General features: G+C 39.9%; 1 protein-coding gene and 1 long non-coding RNA gene across 3 annotated transcripts in view; one reads left to right on the top strand and one right to left on the bottom strand.

Annotated features, from left to right (window-relative positions):
• Nucleotides 1–18,028, top strand: part of LOC134876067 (uncharacterized) — a 297,182-nt gene that overhangs the window by 122,888 nt on the left and 156,266 nt on the right. The gene's annotated exons all lie outside the window — the stretch shown is intronic.
• The window catches only part of lingo1a (leucine rich repeat and Ig domain containing 1a), a 102,370-nt gene continuing 94,704 nt past the window's right edge, over nt 10,363–18,028 (bottom strand). For both annotated transcript variants that reach the window (XM_063898773.1, XM_063898762.1), the window contains one exon: nt 10,363–14,306. In XM_063898773.1, the coding sequence (XP_063754843.1) occupies nt 12,456–14,294 (1,839 nt within the window). In that variant the 5' untranslated portion in view covers nt 14,295–14,306 and the 3' untranslated portion in view covers nt 10,363–12,455. The remainder of the gene's footprint in view (nt 14,307–18,028) is intronic.

The raw sequence follows: 18,028 nt of genomic DNA, 5'->3' as shown, positions 1-18,028 counted from the left end.
AAGCAGAAGGTTTACATTCAGATCTGTTGTCTCCAGGGCAAAACTGTGAAGCGCAGACTCCCAGTAAAAGCTGCTCACATCCTTAATGGGGTCAAAAGTTACATCTCTGCTGCAGAGCTCTTCATCAATAAGCTGGTTTTCCAAAACTTTTAGATTCCCACACAATGGTTTGCTGCATATACAGTCATACTTCACACACACACACACACACACACACACACACACACACACACACACACACACACACACACACACACACACACACACACTTACACACTTACTCATCCACACTCTAACACTGAGCAGATTCACACAAACAAGTGAGCCTGAAGAAGGCCCAAGGGCTTCTCAACAGCAGAGTACTTGCCTCAGAGCAAAGCGATGTTATTTGGAAACATACAATGAAAACTGTATCATGTTTTTTGCATTTTAAAATCCCTAAATGGAAATAAAAGTGGCCCTATTATGATTTTTAAGTTCACGCCAGAGGGAGATTCTCTCCCACACACTCCCCCCCCCTCGCCTGAAACGCCTCCATTGGACTCGTGTTTTTGTTTACTTCCATACCAAAACAACATCACTATGTAACACTTGCGCTTCCATTGGCTAGCTCTCCAACTCATTGTACGTGATATGCTTTACAGGCGTGATATGCTTACACATCACTAACGGTTGACCAATCACAGCAGAGCCAGTGCAGCTAACCAATCAGAGCATCTCTGGTTTGACACAGAGGGTGAAAAGAGGTGTTCAGGCAATATGAGAAAATACAAATATGAACTCGGAAATGTGCGTCATATGTCCTCCTATTGTTTATTACTCTGGAGTTTTGATTATGAAAGCTGTCTTCTCTCATAAATGGGAGTCCACCTCAAAGCCCGAAGTGAGAGGAGGTGTTCTGTATGCCCATCAGCAGCTGTTGCCATCAAATGATTGGGCTTTTTGTTGCGAACAATCTGTAATTGTTGTTGACAACACCAGGTGGGTCCTGCAACCTCACGTCAGATTTGAAACGGCTGGTGCATCATTGAACTCAACCTTAGAAAAACTTTCTCGAGTCAGTGTTTCAGATTGAGATAGAGACCAACGACAGGTGACTGGGTGTAGGCAGCTCACAGATTTAAATATAACTAAATCAGTCAAGCTGTTGTTGAAAAAGAACACAATGTGCTCAAGCAACGCCTCTATCGTCAAATGGAGACGAAATAAACAAAATATTTGTCCCTTTTCTAAGTCAAGTGTGGACTGTTATGAATTCTGCAAGAACATGAACACTTTATATGTGCAAAAATCTACCAATGTTACAAGCAGCTGGTATACATGAACACCGACAAGCCCCAATGGTGTTCTTTTTTAAGATGCAAACTCTGCTAAAAGTCCATTTTGTGGAATAGAAAAAGGGGCCGTTCTTTCTTTGAATTGAATTGAGTGGAAGTGCAGAAGTCGACACACTGGCCAGATGCTGTAATGTGTTTGTGCAACATGCAGAACCAAACTGTCAACGCTGCTTTTGTGTCTCCGTCGAAACCTCCGCTCAGGTTGCACTGTCCAGAATGCAAACGTGCTTCTTAGGTACACGTGTGTTTGGCTTTTGGTGGCCCTTGCACTTTCTATTGTAACGGTAAAAGAACATGTTCTCTTGCTTTTTTACCCTTGAGCTGTTCTTTCAATAGTCTCCCCTTGACATAGTCAAGTTTAGATTATATATGAACCACATTTACATATTTTAATAGGATTTCACTTAATACATTTTTTGCAAAAACACCAACAAAGTACCATCTCATATCCTCTTTGTCTGTGTGCCAATCATCAAAATGACCATTTTTCAGCATTATGCATTTTGTCATTTTACTCCTTCTTAATCGTTATATGTTCTTCTGGGTGTTTGATAAACTATCAAAACTCCCAAAAACTAATTAACAGGTATTTTACAATAGTTTAAACCGGGTAAAAGCCAACCAAAATACCAAAATGCCGGTTTACCATGGCACATTTTTAAAGTGATGCCAGAAAACAATATTTCTGAATATTAACCAAAAAAAAAATGAAAATCGTGTCAAATGGATCGTCAGAAAGCAGAGACAGCTTTGTTTTTACGGAACTCTGAATAAATAGGGGATGGATGTCCGGTCGGAATGCAGGTGGACGAGTGGCAGGCAGCGGGCTTACACTGAAACTGTGATTTCTGAATGTTTCTTTTACTGTCTTTTTTTTCTTTAGAGAGCCCATAAACCGTACATTGGGATTTATTTGTTGTTTGAGGTGCTTTATATGACTCAGCAGCTTTAAGACATGAATAAAGTATTATTCTCCGCTTTGCTCTGATGCATTATTTTCTCCGGAATGTGGGCAGGGCCGTACTATATTTTTCTAGAAAAACACCTGCAGTATATATAGACTATTCGTAGTACATGCTCTGCTTTTATTGGTCAGGTTTTGATAAATCATGTTATTTCAGTGTGCCATCGATTCCAAGTAATACAACACAGTAGTTTTTTGGGCTTTATGGAAAGTATTGTACGTGTATTTTGTTGCGAACTTCATGGCAATCTTGCTCTGAAGACTTACTTGCTGTTTAGTAGTTGATGTTTCTATAATTGTAACTCAGGTTATGTGGAGACATTTTGTCAGCCTTCAAAATTCTCCTTGGATGAAAATATTTTAGGTTGATTTTCTATCCTATTACTGCTATAAAGGACACAGCTTTTGAACCAATACTGTTTTCCATAGCCTAGAGATTTAAACTTATCTGGCCCTTATTATTCAAGACAACTTTTCTCCCGGATGGCGCGATATTGTAGTGAATTATATTGAATTACTTTAAACTACCCCATGTTTTCAGCAGTCATTTATATCCGTGGGTAAAATACTAATTTGTCGGCTGCATGCCGGCCATCTCATAATAATGACTACTGAGTAATTCTTCCCTCTAAAGCACGTGCTGAAGCAATAACTGCAAATCATCTAATGTGCTTTGGTTCATTTGGAAAACACTAAAGCTCAGCTGGCTTTTGAGAACAAATACTCTGTGAGCGGTGGTATTGATGCGTTTCTGATACAACAACAAAGTAATTCCGCAGTCAAGCAATGATTGATAGGAACATAAAAGTAAAAGTATTTCAGAGCGCTCTTTTAAGACAACTGGGCTCTCCTCCGCGGTGTAACATGAGAGAAACAGGATTTCCTCACCCTCATTTTTCTCCTTGTGACTCCTTTTTAAATAATTGAAAGCTGAGCAAAGCCGGGCAATTCTTTCCCACTGAATGAGAAAAACATCTTCAGTGGGCTCCTGCAGTGAGACTGTCGAAAGAGCCAAAACAGCTTAGGTTTGAAATATATCTACAGCTGGGTGGTGTCTTGTCATTGTTGTATTGTTCATCTCCAGGGTTTTGCAACGAGGAAGTCATTGCTGAGGCATTCAACCGGTTTCTGATATCTGCTCCATTTCCCTCGAAGGGCTTTAGGTCTCGGAGAACAACTGGATTTCTCAGAGTCCCCTTTGTATTGTTAGTCTGTCTCCATTGGAACTTCAGGATATCAATTGATCTGCCGAAGTTCCCCAGTAATTACCTCTATAGGAAATTAGTAACTGCCTCTGAAAATTGCTGCATGTAATAGAGCACTCTCCATATAATAATTATGGAGTTGTCAAAAGTAAGGGATTTAAATATACGTCTGTACTTTCTGTAAAGAACAGCCTGTAATTAACATCTGTCAACATGAGTTCTTGCACTTCTATGTGAACAACAGTTATATTCAAATCTAATATATGGAGCACAGTTGTTCATGATGGTGATGATGATGAGAGCTTTTTAATGAATCAATGTGAATCTGCTCAAACATTGCCTTGATTAGGCACAGCTGTGGAACTACTTTTTTTTTTCTGTGATATGAGCCCTCGGAGGTTCAAGCGTTTCCATTTACTGCTCGATTTTGATTTCTTTGCATGACAAATCATATGATGATAGGCAGAGGAAACAACAACTACAAATGCGATGTTCTTGTACAAACCTGCCACTTTACATTTTGCATAATAACATTACGTGAGTAAGAGCTCTGAGCGAGGTCCTTATCGCCTCAGGACCAATTGATCTTAAATGAGCAGTTGGCAAAGGTCCTCCAACATCTCTGAGACGGCCTTGATTATTGCTTTTCATGCCTTCTCTGGGACTCAATACACCGGGGAATGTTAGTTACTGAACATCCAAGTCGGTCAATAACCTCAATTCATCAATTAGCTGTTAAAGTGATTAAACCATTAGTGTTGAGGACTGGGAATTACATTTCTGTGGGGTATGGCTTTAAGATAAGATGGTTAGCCAAGAAATATACATCATGACAAGTCAATTTGATTTATTTAGCCCAATTAACAAATCACATTTTGCCTCAAGGCTCTTTGCTACCTGAACAGCATAGAGCACCATCTATTGTTAAATCCTTTTGCAATATTAGCTTACTCACAATGTTTAACACAATGGTTTTAACAATTGATGCACTTAGTGCCCAAACTAGATAAATACCTAGCTTTTGAGCTCGATTTCGTCTATTTTTTGGAGAGCAACCTGCGTAGCTAACCGCTACATGGACAACAGTATAACAAATGTTGAATAATACCGAGCAGGGATGGTGCAGAATAAACGCTATGCTGCATTATGGCATAGGATATTGTTTTTTAGAGCTCAAATGCAAGATATCTACAGTACTGAATCGATTTGAACCATTTGAGTTTTAACCTGTCTCTTGCAGGCCATTCAACTTAATAAAATACTGGTACGTCATTATAGTAGAAACTAAATACAAGCTTGTCAGATTTTGCTGCTCGAAATCCTATCTGTTATGTTTTTCTTGTAAAATATGATGAACCTGCAATATGATGAACCTGTAACATCACTGAGATACCATGATGCTAGGTTCCCCTGGTAAAACTACCCAGACAGACACAAACTCCATATCACAAGGCAACTGGAGAAAATAATGAAAATTGAAACCCATACTCACCGACAGATATCTTGGAACAATGCTGACATATGGGACAGCAGCCTGCTGTGTTTTTTCTCATCAGATCTCCTTGTCTATCTCTTAATGGCACCTGCCTCAGCAGCACCGTCGTATTTCAGCAGCCCGCTGTCCTTTAGGCAAGTAAGTCAAATTATTTGCACACTGGTTAGCTACTTCAAGGTGAATCAACAACTGAGCTCTCAATTACTTCACAGTGGCATATTCAGGCCTTCCAGAGGGGCATTGTAAATAGAACAGAATTATAGGATGGATTGGCCCCATACCTCCTCACCTATTTACCCAGATAATAATTTCCCAAATAACCTTGATAACACATCTGCTTGAAAACAATGTGCTGTCCCCTAAAGTGAGCCCAAATGACGGGATCAGTATTGACATTCGCCAGCAGTGAGTCTCTTTTAGCAGACTGCCAAAAAGATGGTTTTAATGGCAGACAGATGTAGTCTTTTGGCTGTCACATTTTGCAAATTGGGAACTGATGACTATTTCATGGGCTTGTTAAATAAATAAGGAGCGGGTAGATTGAGTTGCCTACAGAGATGCGGGCTGTGGCATATGGCCCAGGCAAAAATGGGCCTCAACAGATCGCCTTCTTGGACGCCATCGTGGGTGCATGCTAAATAGCCACGAGCCTGGCCAAGTCAGTAAAACAATAGCAAAGCAGTCAAACTCGAGTAACAGAGGGGAGCCGGGTGGCTTTTTTTTAGCAGCAGTGCTCGGGGAAGTGTTTATTGACTATGCGGAACTGTCTGCTCAACATCAAAGCTTCTGCTAAGTCCCCTCATGGGAACCACACCAGACATAAACCCCTGAACCATGAATGATCAAAGTCTCACCCATTATTCAACTTAAAGCACATTAAATAAATATGAATATTCTGAATTTATTTTCACGAATACAAGCACACTTCCCACCACCAGGAAACGTTCTCTTATGCAGATCATATTGTAATGAGGATATTTTGAGAAATGAATTGGGGTTTAAAAAGATTTGTTTGTATCCATTACAGTAGTGTGTGTTATTTTACTTCCCTATGTTTGCTATGATATTGCCACATTTCATAATTAATTATAAAAAATCTGATTTAAATCATAAATAATGTAATAATCCCAGGAGGAAAATGGTTTTGCTAACATTATAGGATGAACAAAATAAAAGATTAGTACAAAAATATATAATGCATTAAATAATGTAAGAAGTAATAATGTGCAATCAAAGATAAAGATATGTAAACATAAGAATTAAAAGTCTACTATCATGCTATATTTCAACAATATATTGTAGGGCAATATCTATACAAAACATGTCTGTGAAGTGTTTTGCTCAAAATACCAAACAGATCACCCATTGTAGCATGCCTCATCCCCCTCTATTTCAGCCCTGTTCCTGAAGTGCTGATTCTGTGAAGAGAGAAGTTTTCAACAACAACTATGTATGTACAACAACTCTAAGTCCCTCCTGCAGACATCCTGGTTTAGGACGTGTCACGTGGGCGGGACGTTGCCAGGAGTTCAATGTAAAGCCACATTTCGATATGATGTCATAACCCAAGCAAATCTGGATCAGCTCGCTTGTACCCCCGCTTTTAGAGATTTGGGTAAGGAGGGAAAGAGAGAGGGTTGTACTTTCTGATACTTTGTGAGTCTCTTACTAGGGCTGAACGATTAATTGCATTTGCGATATTATCGCGATATGACAAACGAGATTTTCCAACCGCAAAGGCTGCGATTTGAATGTTCACGTGATCTGGTCACGTGACTTGCGAGTGAGCGGAGCCGAGCAGGCAGGGAAAGAAGTCAACGCTGCGCTTGAACCTGTTGCACAATGGCCTCAGGCTCGTCAGAAGAGTGCACGGCTGGAAGTTTGGTACCAAAGAGGTGCGGCACGTCAGTTGTGTGGAATTATTTCGGCTTTAAAAAGGAAGATGCTGCGCAACGTCAGGTATTGTGCAATACGTGCCTCGCTACTGTTGCTACCTCACGAGGTTCACGATTGATTTATTGCTTGTGTTTGTTGAAAAATACATGAGAAGAGGACCTTGAAAAAATAATCGCATATTAAATCGCAATTGCAATATTGAGGTAACATTTCCAATACACATGTGCGTGTTTCAAACATCCACTTGTGAATAAACGTATTACACTTCATTAAGTTCATGTGTACTAATGTGCTTACTTATTTTTGTAAATACTGTAGAGTCACTATTGTGGCATCCTTCAGTAAATCCAAGGTCATGTTTACCTGGGAATCATTGTGTAAATACTTGACGATGTGCAGCACAAGGTCATATGGGATCTGGCTCATAACTTTATCATTCAGACCAGTGGAAGCTGGTTAACAAAAGAAACTGTCATCTCAAATTTCCCCCAAAATCCTGGAGAGAGAAATTGAGTCAACAGCCTCCAGAAACAGACACATTGATGCTCACTTCAGAGCAGAGGATGTTCTTGCTTTGATTTTGACTTTCACTGAAACAAGAGGAGACACTCCTACTTTGAGTTGTGTGTCCAGAGCTGCAGACTGCTCAGCCTTGGGGATTCGTCAAAAGTTGGAAGTATTTATGATCTGATATGTTAGCTTTTGGTTTGCAATCACATCTATATAGATAGACGAGTGAGAAAAACAGAAAATTGTGCATTCTGTAGTTGAAGATACTTGTCCTGAACCTATCTGATTTAAAATGGCAAATAATATCCATCATTAAATGTACCGTATGCTAGTTTTATTTATTACATGTCAATATAATACCAGGGACACATTTAACATAACATATTGTCCATTCCTTAAACAAACGGGGTCTTTATTTTTTGGTTTTGTGATGTACATCATCACTGTTTCTAAGAATTTGTTTTGGGCCAAAAGTTATAAAACACATAGATGTCATTCTGAAATCATCCAGAGTTTATACATGCTTTAATCCTCTTCTCCTTCTTCAGTACATATGTTCTGAACTTTGGATGACAATGATGTAACATCAAGTAAATGGCCATTTTTACTATTTTTGAATACATCCAAATATAAAACAACTGCTGCTCTCCAGGGCATATCAGATAACAGCTTGTGTTTTAGGGAAATTGTTGGTTGCTGCAATATCATATTTTTCCTTAATAATGCATGAAAATGACTATTAACGGCAGATGGAGTTTTACAGCAGTGGAGCAATAAACACTACAAGCATGAGGAGATGTATCCCTCTATACTAACTTAAACCCGTCCAACTTTATTTAGGTTTTGACATTTATTTAAGTCCTCAAAATAACACTATATTAATATTTCACCTGACTTGTGTTGGGATTTCAATTGGGAAGTGTCCTATATTCTTACCACTAACAGTAAATAATAGTTGTGTCACGTTACCTGTGTTTTTGAAATGTAAAATGTGCTGGCTACTCTTTCCAGTGCATTCCCATTGGTTATTGGTATTCTAGTGATGCAACCTGTAGGCGTGGTTTTGGCCCTATAATTTAGGACAGGTGTTCACTTTGAGGTGGAAGGCAAACAATCCTTCCACTCCATGTACTCAAGCTCATAAGCAGCTTGGCTGTGAATCGTTTGCAAAAAGTTAAACCTTTTAAAACCTTTTTCTGTCCAGCAGTGGCTCAGTCAGTAGGGGCTTGGACTGGGAATCGTAGGGTCGTCGGTTCATGTCCCCAAACAGACTTGAAATATGGAAAGTGGACTGCTACTTGGAGAGGTCCCAGTTCACCTCCTGGGCCCTGCTGTGGTGCCCTTGAGCAAGGCACCGGACATCTCCAATCCCCCCTCCCCATTGCTCCCCGGGCGCTGCACGGTAGCTGCCCACTGCTCGCTAGTACTAGGATGGGTTAAATGCAGAGGACCAATTTCACTGTGTGTGCTCTGCTGTGTGCATGTATGTGACAATAAAGGGGGCTTCATCCTCCGATTCATCTTCTTCTAATGTAAGTTTCACCCTTTACATTAACAAATGACTAAATGGGTGATTAATATATTGGCGTTGATTTTCCAACCTCCCATAACATGTGAATAGTGCTAGCATAATATATACTTCAGTGTATCATTTCAAATAACATTCGTCAACTTTTGGAATAAAGGATTTTTAAATAATTCATTACTTCTAATTTGTGACTGATAGGGACAATAAGTGTAAGAGGAAAGTGTCGACCTAAACTAGAGCTTCCATTGGACGCTTTGATATCCATACGATTGTGTATAAGAGAATGAGCTTTGTGGTCATTAGTGTATGTTCAACATCGACTCATTTCAAATAACTTGTACTTGTATTTTAGGCCGCTGCTGCTTCTGTTGAGATGCCACCGACAGCAAGTTTTTATTTTAACTGCATCACTTATGTCATCAGCAACATGCATTCAAGCGTCACCCAGAGGTGTGTCTGTATGTTCATTCTTACTGGTGGTTGTCTTGTCGTACAGTGTCAGAATACATTTGGCTGTTCCTGACCTAGAAATTTAAGCACATATCTAATATCTGAGGAATAATAACAATGGATGTCACCAGCACACTCCAGGGATCTCAAGCCTCAAGAATATCTCCTCTCTCCGCCTCTATTCTGCCTGTCTGTTTTCAAGTCAGAAGATAAATGAGCCTGCTTTGATAGAGCCTGAGGAGAAGAAATGTCAAAAGTCCCCCTGGAGCCTATCCAAGGAAGCAAAGAATAAAAAGGAATTGGACAAAGATCCAAACATAATGCAGAGGAGCACCATATTTTATAAAACAAGGCTGTCCAATCCCTTGTCAATTCCAATGACCTTCATACCTTCAAGTATCATAATTACTTGCTTATGAATTCGCTAAGAGACACCCTAATACGAAACAGTTTGAATGTCCCCAACTAATTACTCTGCCAATATACAGAAGTTTATTTTTAACACTACACATTAGCAGTGCTAATGAATAATATTCCCTATACTTTATGTTTGTGATCCTTTACTAATGGTGGTTAATTAATGTTTAGAGGCCAGGCAAGTAAACATGTGAAATCCCAATGCCCTGTAAACAAGTAATTAGCATTGGAATACATGATGGTAAATTACCTTGCGGTCTGCGTCATCATTTAATGAGGTATCCAATCAAAGAAAATAAACATAAAATTGTTTATTTGGTCACTGATGGATAGAAAAAAATACAGCCAAATGTGCAGCTAGACTTTAGATTTTGCATGTGTAGAAACACATTAAAGGGGTATTACGTTATAGCTCACTTTCACCAATCTGTATAGGTGAACATGTACACAATGTCATTTATGTGTCATTGTTATGAACCAATGTTTATGACCCAACACACAAAGACACACACACATGGCTGTAGGTTTTGACAATTTAAAATCAAGATAGGACCATCATGTGTTTAAAAAAGTCCATAGATTGTTTAATACAACATACCATATTCTCAACAATTCAACATCAATGAAATTTTGTTAATTTAAAAAAAAAAAAAATCTGCATATTACCTTTATTGCACAGAACAATTTGAATGTATTTTCCATAGATTTCTTTTTTAACTTTTTTTTTTTGTAAAAAGTTGGCTTGGACTACATGTTCAACCTAGTCCAGGGTCAAAAAAAAAAAAAGGTAGAACAGAAACAAAAAACAGTATCCCGGGATCACTCGGGACCAAAAAAAGGCTAGGTACAGTAGCCACACTTTGAACAAAGAGAGCATTCAGCGAGAGGGAGAACGATGAGCCATATCCAGTGGTATTTTTTTTTTCCTTTATGCAAAATGGATTACACCAAAGCTGCTTCAGATTGCTCCATGGGTGAAACCATCTGTGTCACTCAAACCATCTGCATATTCTGTCCATACTTCCAGCCCATTACTGTGTCGTTGTCTGTAATGTCATCCATCATAAATAACTTAGCCTTTATCCTCACACACGTTTGCAAAGCCCAGCTGTCCACCGTGTGTGCTCGAAGAGGAAAGGCTGTAACCTCCGACTTTTATATGCAGGTCCAACTGGGAGCATTGTATGCACAGTTCTTTTTTCCACTAACAAAAATTGCACATTTCTGGGGAATAGCAAACCTTTAAATGATCCTGGAGAGTTAATATTTCCATGGCTTTGATGAGGGTGGGGGGTGGGGGTGGGAGATCATCGACATAAACAATTGATTTTGTAAAAACGATCAAGAAAAAAAACTAAACAATGAAAGAAATATTGTACAGCTTGAAGAGCACATATATTCAAAAAATTGAGCACCAAACCTGTTATTCCTCACAAATAATACTACCATTACAGAATAGCTTTTTGAGATGCCATTCAAAAAGTCAGGGATAAGCGCTTATAGTATCAAAGTACTAATATTAACTATTCTGTTTGATGGCGGAACCATAGGAGATGAGCTGTGTCTATTGTTGGTACGGAGCCCCATCATATCAGCAACATCTCACATTTCATTATGTATCCTGCTCTCAATCCATGTTTGTGCACTGTAGGCATACTAGGGGTGACTGACATTGACACTATCAGCTTCAGAGCTCAAAAGGCTTTATTAGAGCGATGTCCCATTGATACAAATCCTGTTATGTCCCTCTTTTGTTTGATTTTTACAGTACAGCACTGATAATTGCAATCAATAGTTAAAGTTGAACTATATGTCCCCCTATGTATCTGCATATGTATTTTCAGAGCACTTATATGTGTGTATCATTCTCTTTTCAGGTCACCTAATGACGAATGTAAACTGGTTTAAAGTACCCTTCTTTGTTCTTTCTCGGACAAGGAGTTGGCTATGAATTAGCTGCAAATAATATTTAACATTCTAGCTCACAGATCTGTTTTTCCTAGCAGATCATTTTGCTATTCTTATCTATTTCTGCTCACTGGTGGGACGTTTTTTCATCAGGTATTGTGACACAAATATACATTTGATGGTTTACAGAACAATCATCACTGTAGGAAAAAAGAATGAACCATATGTAACACATAGCATAATGATGATGCATTTGAAATGTACGTTGTATACATGTGCTCATCAACCTATACAAATCTCATTCATAACTTGACATCCAACCTTGGGAAAAAAAATAAAATAAAAAAATAACATCAAATAAAAAAATACAGACACAAGACAGCGATGGACAAAGTTTGATCTGCCCCTCCCATACTGGCTGTTTGAAGTGTTTTCTTTTCAGATATATTTTTCCCAGTATAAATCCACAGGAATATGAACTGATATGACAAAGTTGACTTTCAGTTGTTGCCCTATCAGGCCATGTAGAAACCACCAATGCCTTGTAGCACTGGAGGTGCTTTCATTCCCTCTTAACATATGAAAGTCAGGAAGTGCTCTCCTCCTTTAGCGCTTCGATCAGAAACAAAACATATTACTCTATGTTCACACACCAGGATCCACAGGTTTGTAAGGGAGGAAAGAAAGTGTCTTCTTTTCCATTTGTCTTATTTTTTAGTCAAAAGTAATAAATCCCTCATCTGGGTTATATCATTTTCATGTTAAACTTGCGAGGGGCATCCGCTGTGCTGCTGCTCATGCCTGCGTCCGATTTCCGTGGCACATACTCAATCTCAATGTTGTGCTTCGTGTTGCCTTTGCCTCTACTCCATAGGAAGAGCAGTACCAGGCAAAACAAGACCACACCGAGAAAAGAGATGAAGCCCATTGTGGTGGCAATGATCAACGTCTTAATATCAAAGGGGAAAGGGGCATTGGCTCGTGTACCATTAGCACCAGATTCTGCGGGCTGGTTGGAGATGAAGGCAAAAGTCTTGTTGGACTGATTTGGCGAGTAGCTATGGATGTGAAGGTGAGCAAGAGAGGTGTCATTTCCGCCGGCATTGCTAGCTATACACACATAAGTACCATTATCTTGAATCTGGGCATACCGAACCTCCAGGGTACCATCTGGCAACACAGAGATCCTTCCAATTGTCTTGGAGGTGATAAACTTCTTTTGCGGAGATAGCCACATTATCACTGGAGAAGGATCTCCATCTGCTTGGCAAGCGAAATGAACAATGGCCCCCTCGTCAACAAATTTCTGCTGAGGTTTGCGATCCCTAATCCTAGACTTGCGACACGTGAAGTAGTTTGACTGCAGGACATCTGGAAAGTCTTTGAATTCTTTGCCTTGGACAAACTCAGGGGAGGCACAGGTAGGCTGCTGCCTGTTGAAGTTCAGTCTCCAGCGTCGTCGGAAAACCCATAACAGTCTGCAGTCACAGGCCAGGGGATTATCATACAAGGCAAGGGTTTCGAGGTTGCCAACTGAATGGAAAGCAGACTCTTCTAAAGTGCTTAGAGAGTTTCCAGAAACATTTAGGATCTTCAGGTAGTTGAGACCACGGAAAGAGTAGGGCTCAATCATGGCCAGTCTGCCTCCAACCAGGTGAAATTCCTGCAAACGCAGAAGGTCGTGGAGCTTATTCCCCTCAATGGTATGGATAGGGTTATAGGAGAGATTAAGAAAACGCAAATAAACCAAGTGCCGCAGGGCTACATAAGGAATTGTTGTCAGGTTGGCATTTGCAATGGTCAGGGAGGTGAGATTTAATCCATACAAGCAATTTGGGGTCATCGTATCCAGATAAGGCCAATTGGCTATTTCCAACACTTTCAGTCGGTAGAGCCGTTTGAAGGAATAATCCCGTATGACATTGATATTGAGGAGACGCAGCCTGAGCGTGATCAAATTATGAAGGTGTGTAAAAGCCTCTGTTGGTACAGATGACAGGTTGCACTTCTCAAGACTCAGGTGCTCAAGACTACTAAGCCCATGAAAAGCCCGGTGGGAGATGAAAACAAGGTCATTATCACCCACCTCTAAGGACCGCAGGTTGTACAAATCCTGGAACATGTAGTCCAACAGGATGACAATCTTGTTTTCACTTATGTCCAGCTGTGTGAGATTGCTCAGGCCTGTGAAGACCCCAAGCTGTATCAGCTTGAGCTTGTTGCTACGCAGCCCTAATGTCCGCAGACCGTAAAGGTTATTGAATGCTCCAGGTTCAATGGATGAGATCGTGTTTTCACTGAGCTCCAGGTGTTCGAGGTTGGGAAAAATGGCAAACTCGTCAGGGTTGATGGTTCTAATGCGGTTCTTGCTCAGGTCCAGCAGTTTTGTTTCTGCAGGAATGCCCTCAGGAACTGTCATGAGCTTCTTGCGGTGGCACATCACAGAGCGCTCTTGAACATTGCACTCACAGCGGGATGGACAGCCTGTAGTGGAGCCAGACAGCACGGCGCCAAGCATCAGTATCAGAATGGGCTGCCAGAAAGCCACCAGGTAGCTGTGCCCAGTCGCTTCCCTGGCCGCCATCTTATCGGTTACCTGGGGAGACACAAAGAAGAGGAAAACCATTTAGTTTGAAGAAAATAATGGACAGCTTTGACACCAATAATGAACTACCTAGCATTTCAGTGCAGATCTGGAACATGAAGTCCATCAGCTCAAAGAGGAGCATAGTAACATGTTCAAATAGGTTGTATGCCACGGTTTGATCTATAGGCTGAAATTTAAATATGCAGAGTGAACTTTTATTATTAAAACACTTTCCTTTGACATTGTTTACATGTTCCACTGGATGGTTAGTTCAACATTCAAATGCTGAAAAATGCCATTCTGCTGTGACACAGTTCCTAACAGAACAGAATATGAATCCCGCTGCAATATTTATGCCAGAGACTCGAGATGAATAGAGGTGGGCGGTTACGAGGAATAAGGTATGTGCTTGCATAATTGACAGTGCTGACAGATTTGAATTTTGCATCGTTCACTTTTCTACACAGAGCTTCAAAAGGTATTTCAAATGCAAGCAGCTGCTATGAATGCATTGCTTTCTGTGACACCTATTTGATATCTAAGGAAGTACTGATCCTAGTAAGAAAATCAAATGCCTAAAACATCCTAGTAATGTACATACTGTACATCTGAGCAGCGCACTCATTTTGTCTCCTGTATTCTGAACACCATTTCCACTGCGCACCTTGCAGACGATCAATCTGTCAATGTTATCACCCTGATATGAAGTGAATGGGCAGAGCGGAATTAACAGCATTTTTTAGACAGTAATCCAATTCATACTGTGTCACAGACACATGCGTTGAGCACATCTGCGGTTTGATCTGGGACCATAACGTCTTTTTTTTTCATCCCCTACTCTTTTCATCCTACGTCCAGCCTGCATTCACTGTATGAGTTTCAAAAAGAAGCAGTAAGGGGGTGGAGACGCAGTAAGGGGGTGGAGACGCAGTAACAGGAGGATGCAATCAAAGACGGATGGTGGCAAGTGTGATGTATGTGCTGTGGCTGACACTTGGCTCATGCAATCCTTTACGATAACATATAGACCATACGCCACCAGGGAATTGGATACACAGAGATAAATGCTGGGTTTAAATTTAACTCCAATTCTATCTTTTAAGCATGCTTCCACATTTCCCACTTACAATGTAATTAACAATATATGTTATCATTTTATAATTTCCAGTTATATGCAACAAAGTGGCGTCACTAATGTTATGATTGTAGATGGAGGTTTTAATTAAATGTTTAACCATCAATTAAAATATGTAATTTCCAACATTGAAGCACATTTAATGGAACTGTAATTAACGCACATGAAGTGTGAGAAACAAAAAAAACCCCAAAGGAATGAAATACTCCATATGTAGTTCACACTCATCAAGACATGTCTCGGGGGGGAGGGGGGGGCGACTCCTGTCTATGTGCGATGGCTGTTGTCACCATACAAAAACCTTCCCCAGTATTATGCAGTTTCATCTCTTTTCTGTAGATTGCCACGTGATCACACGGTGCATTTTTGCTGATCCACATGCGGTGTGTGACGGATAGTGCACATGTTTTTGCTTGAGCAGATTTCAAGGACCATGTTACATTTGACAGGGTAAGACAGTGCAGAGCAACAGGGGGGAGGGGGGGGGGGATTCTGCTATTGCAGTATACATTACGGTCAACAGTTAATTATGGGGTGACATGTTACTATCATTGTGGTCACATCTAAAATGTTTCAACTAAACCAACGGGCAACTGGACACCAGACTCATAAAAAAGGCTTTATGGGTTGGATTTATTTCACACAATTGTACTTTATTACTTCAGAGGTCAAAGTCCAGATTGGGAATTTGATGAAACCGTCTTTAATCAAGTGAAACCGGGAGATTTCAAAACAGGCGGAGATGATTGTTCACCCCCAAACCAGAGCCTGCTGTGCGCCTTCCTGCCTCCAGCCATCCTGAATCATTCTTATTCCTTAACCCCCATTGATCAAGTCAGTGCTGAGTGCTGTTAGATGGAGTGGTGTGGGGCTGCGTATGGCATGCTAAGACACCTAAGAAGGAGTGGCCTTATTGCAAGCTCAATTCCATCAGTCTCCCTGTATCATGTGGCTATCGCATATTGGATATCAGTCGATGAGATGCTATTATGTCCAACTCTATTACCACTGACACTGAAACCCAATAAAGTAAATGGTCAAATCATAATCCCCTGTTGGTAAAGCTCCATGACTTCAACTTTAATATGTTTGAGACCCAAGTGAGACTTCTTAATGAATCCTCTTACTCCTCTACACAGGGTCAAAACCCCCACAAATTAACCAGACACAAAATAAACACTAAACTTTATTACTCCATTATGATTCATCAGATTCTTTTTCCAAGAGCCATTAGAGAGATGTTAAAGTTCTTACAATCATTCCTTTTTTTTTTTTACTTTTATGACAACAACTTTATTGCACATGGCTTCAGCAGCAAATAAGTACAGACAGGGACACATTAAGATGAAGGATGCCATCCACCAGTGAACATTTGCTGCTCTGTTTTGTTAATGATCTGGTGTTATCATTCCCTCGCAGGCTTGTAGTCTGAATACAGTGTTTCATTACAATCAGCACTCAAGTGAGCTCCAAGAGAATTACATTAATTGAGGTGAAGTGAGAGGGGCCGTGCTTCTCAAAGACGAGCATGTGGCCGAGTAGAAGTAACACAGCATTGATGAATAAATACTGACCCTATGGTGCAAGAGCAGTAATAACGAGATCAATGAATAGCGAGATGAAGGCCTTTATGATAGAATCCACAGGGATCCTAAAGATGTTGAATCATATCAGGAAACTAATGGTGCCCTATGTTACTATTACTATCACATAGTGGCGTAAGAGTAGCCATCAGTAGATCAATCATAATAAAACAGACAATAAGTACGATTTTCTCCAAGCTAGTGTCATTAACTCAAGTACATTCAATCACGTTATACATTATTATAAAAGTTAGACCTTCTTCATGTTGAATCTGGGGAACATTTAGGAATCTGAATACAATACAGTCCAATAATTAAGTTATTCTTTGATGGTAAAACACAGATTTTCTGCATTTCTTTTGGTCCTCAAGACATTGCTTCATTGTACCAAGCCACTCTTGGTACAATTTATAAAGATACATATATTTTTCAATCACTAAACCTTGTTGATTCAACAGCTTTTGTGCACCCACTTGCAGTGAGTTGTTTTAATTGCTCTAGCTTTTAATGTGCAATAACTGAACTAAATCTAGTGCCATGCCTCTGAGTGAGGCTGTTTGTCATTAGGTTCTCTCCAATAAGCACAATTAAACAACACATAGGCAGGGTATTATTACAAGTTAATCATTAAACCAAGGGCTTTTGTTTACCCATCACACAACCTCACTCCAGAGCCTAGGTAAATACCTGTAAGCTTTTGGTATATCCTTAAGATGATGCTGACGCTATCTGTAACAGTGTTAAAAGCCTTTAATTCTTATTCCACTGCTAACTGCTAAATCAGCTGGCAGGCTAATCCTGAAAGGATGGACCAGGCTGTGGAATTGTGTCTTCTGTACTATTCGCATGGCTATGATAGTCATGCAAACCCTAACCAAAACCACCTTTAATAGATGTATCAAATGTTTAGTTTTTTCAATTGATAATTAATCATTGAATCAATAAAACAATCTGATTGTGAGATTATAAATTCCACTGCTTCGTAGAGTGCTTATTGGTTAAATTCTTAGCAG

Source organism: Eleginops maclovinus, chromosome 2, assembly GCF_036324505.1.
Source record: "Eleginops maclovinus isolate JMC-PN-2008 ecotype Puerto Natales chromosome 2, JC_Emac_rtc_rv5, whole genome shotgun sequence".
NCBI lineage: Eukaryota > Metazoa > Chordata > Actinopteri > Perciformes > Eleginopidae > Eleginops > Eleginops maclovinus.
Note: the sequence above shows the minus strand (reverse complement) of the source record. Positions and strands in the feature narration are given on the sequence as shown.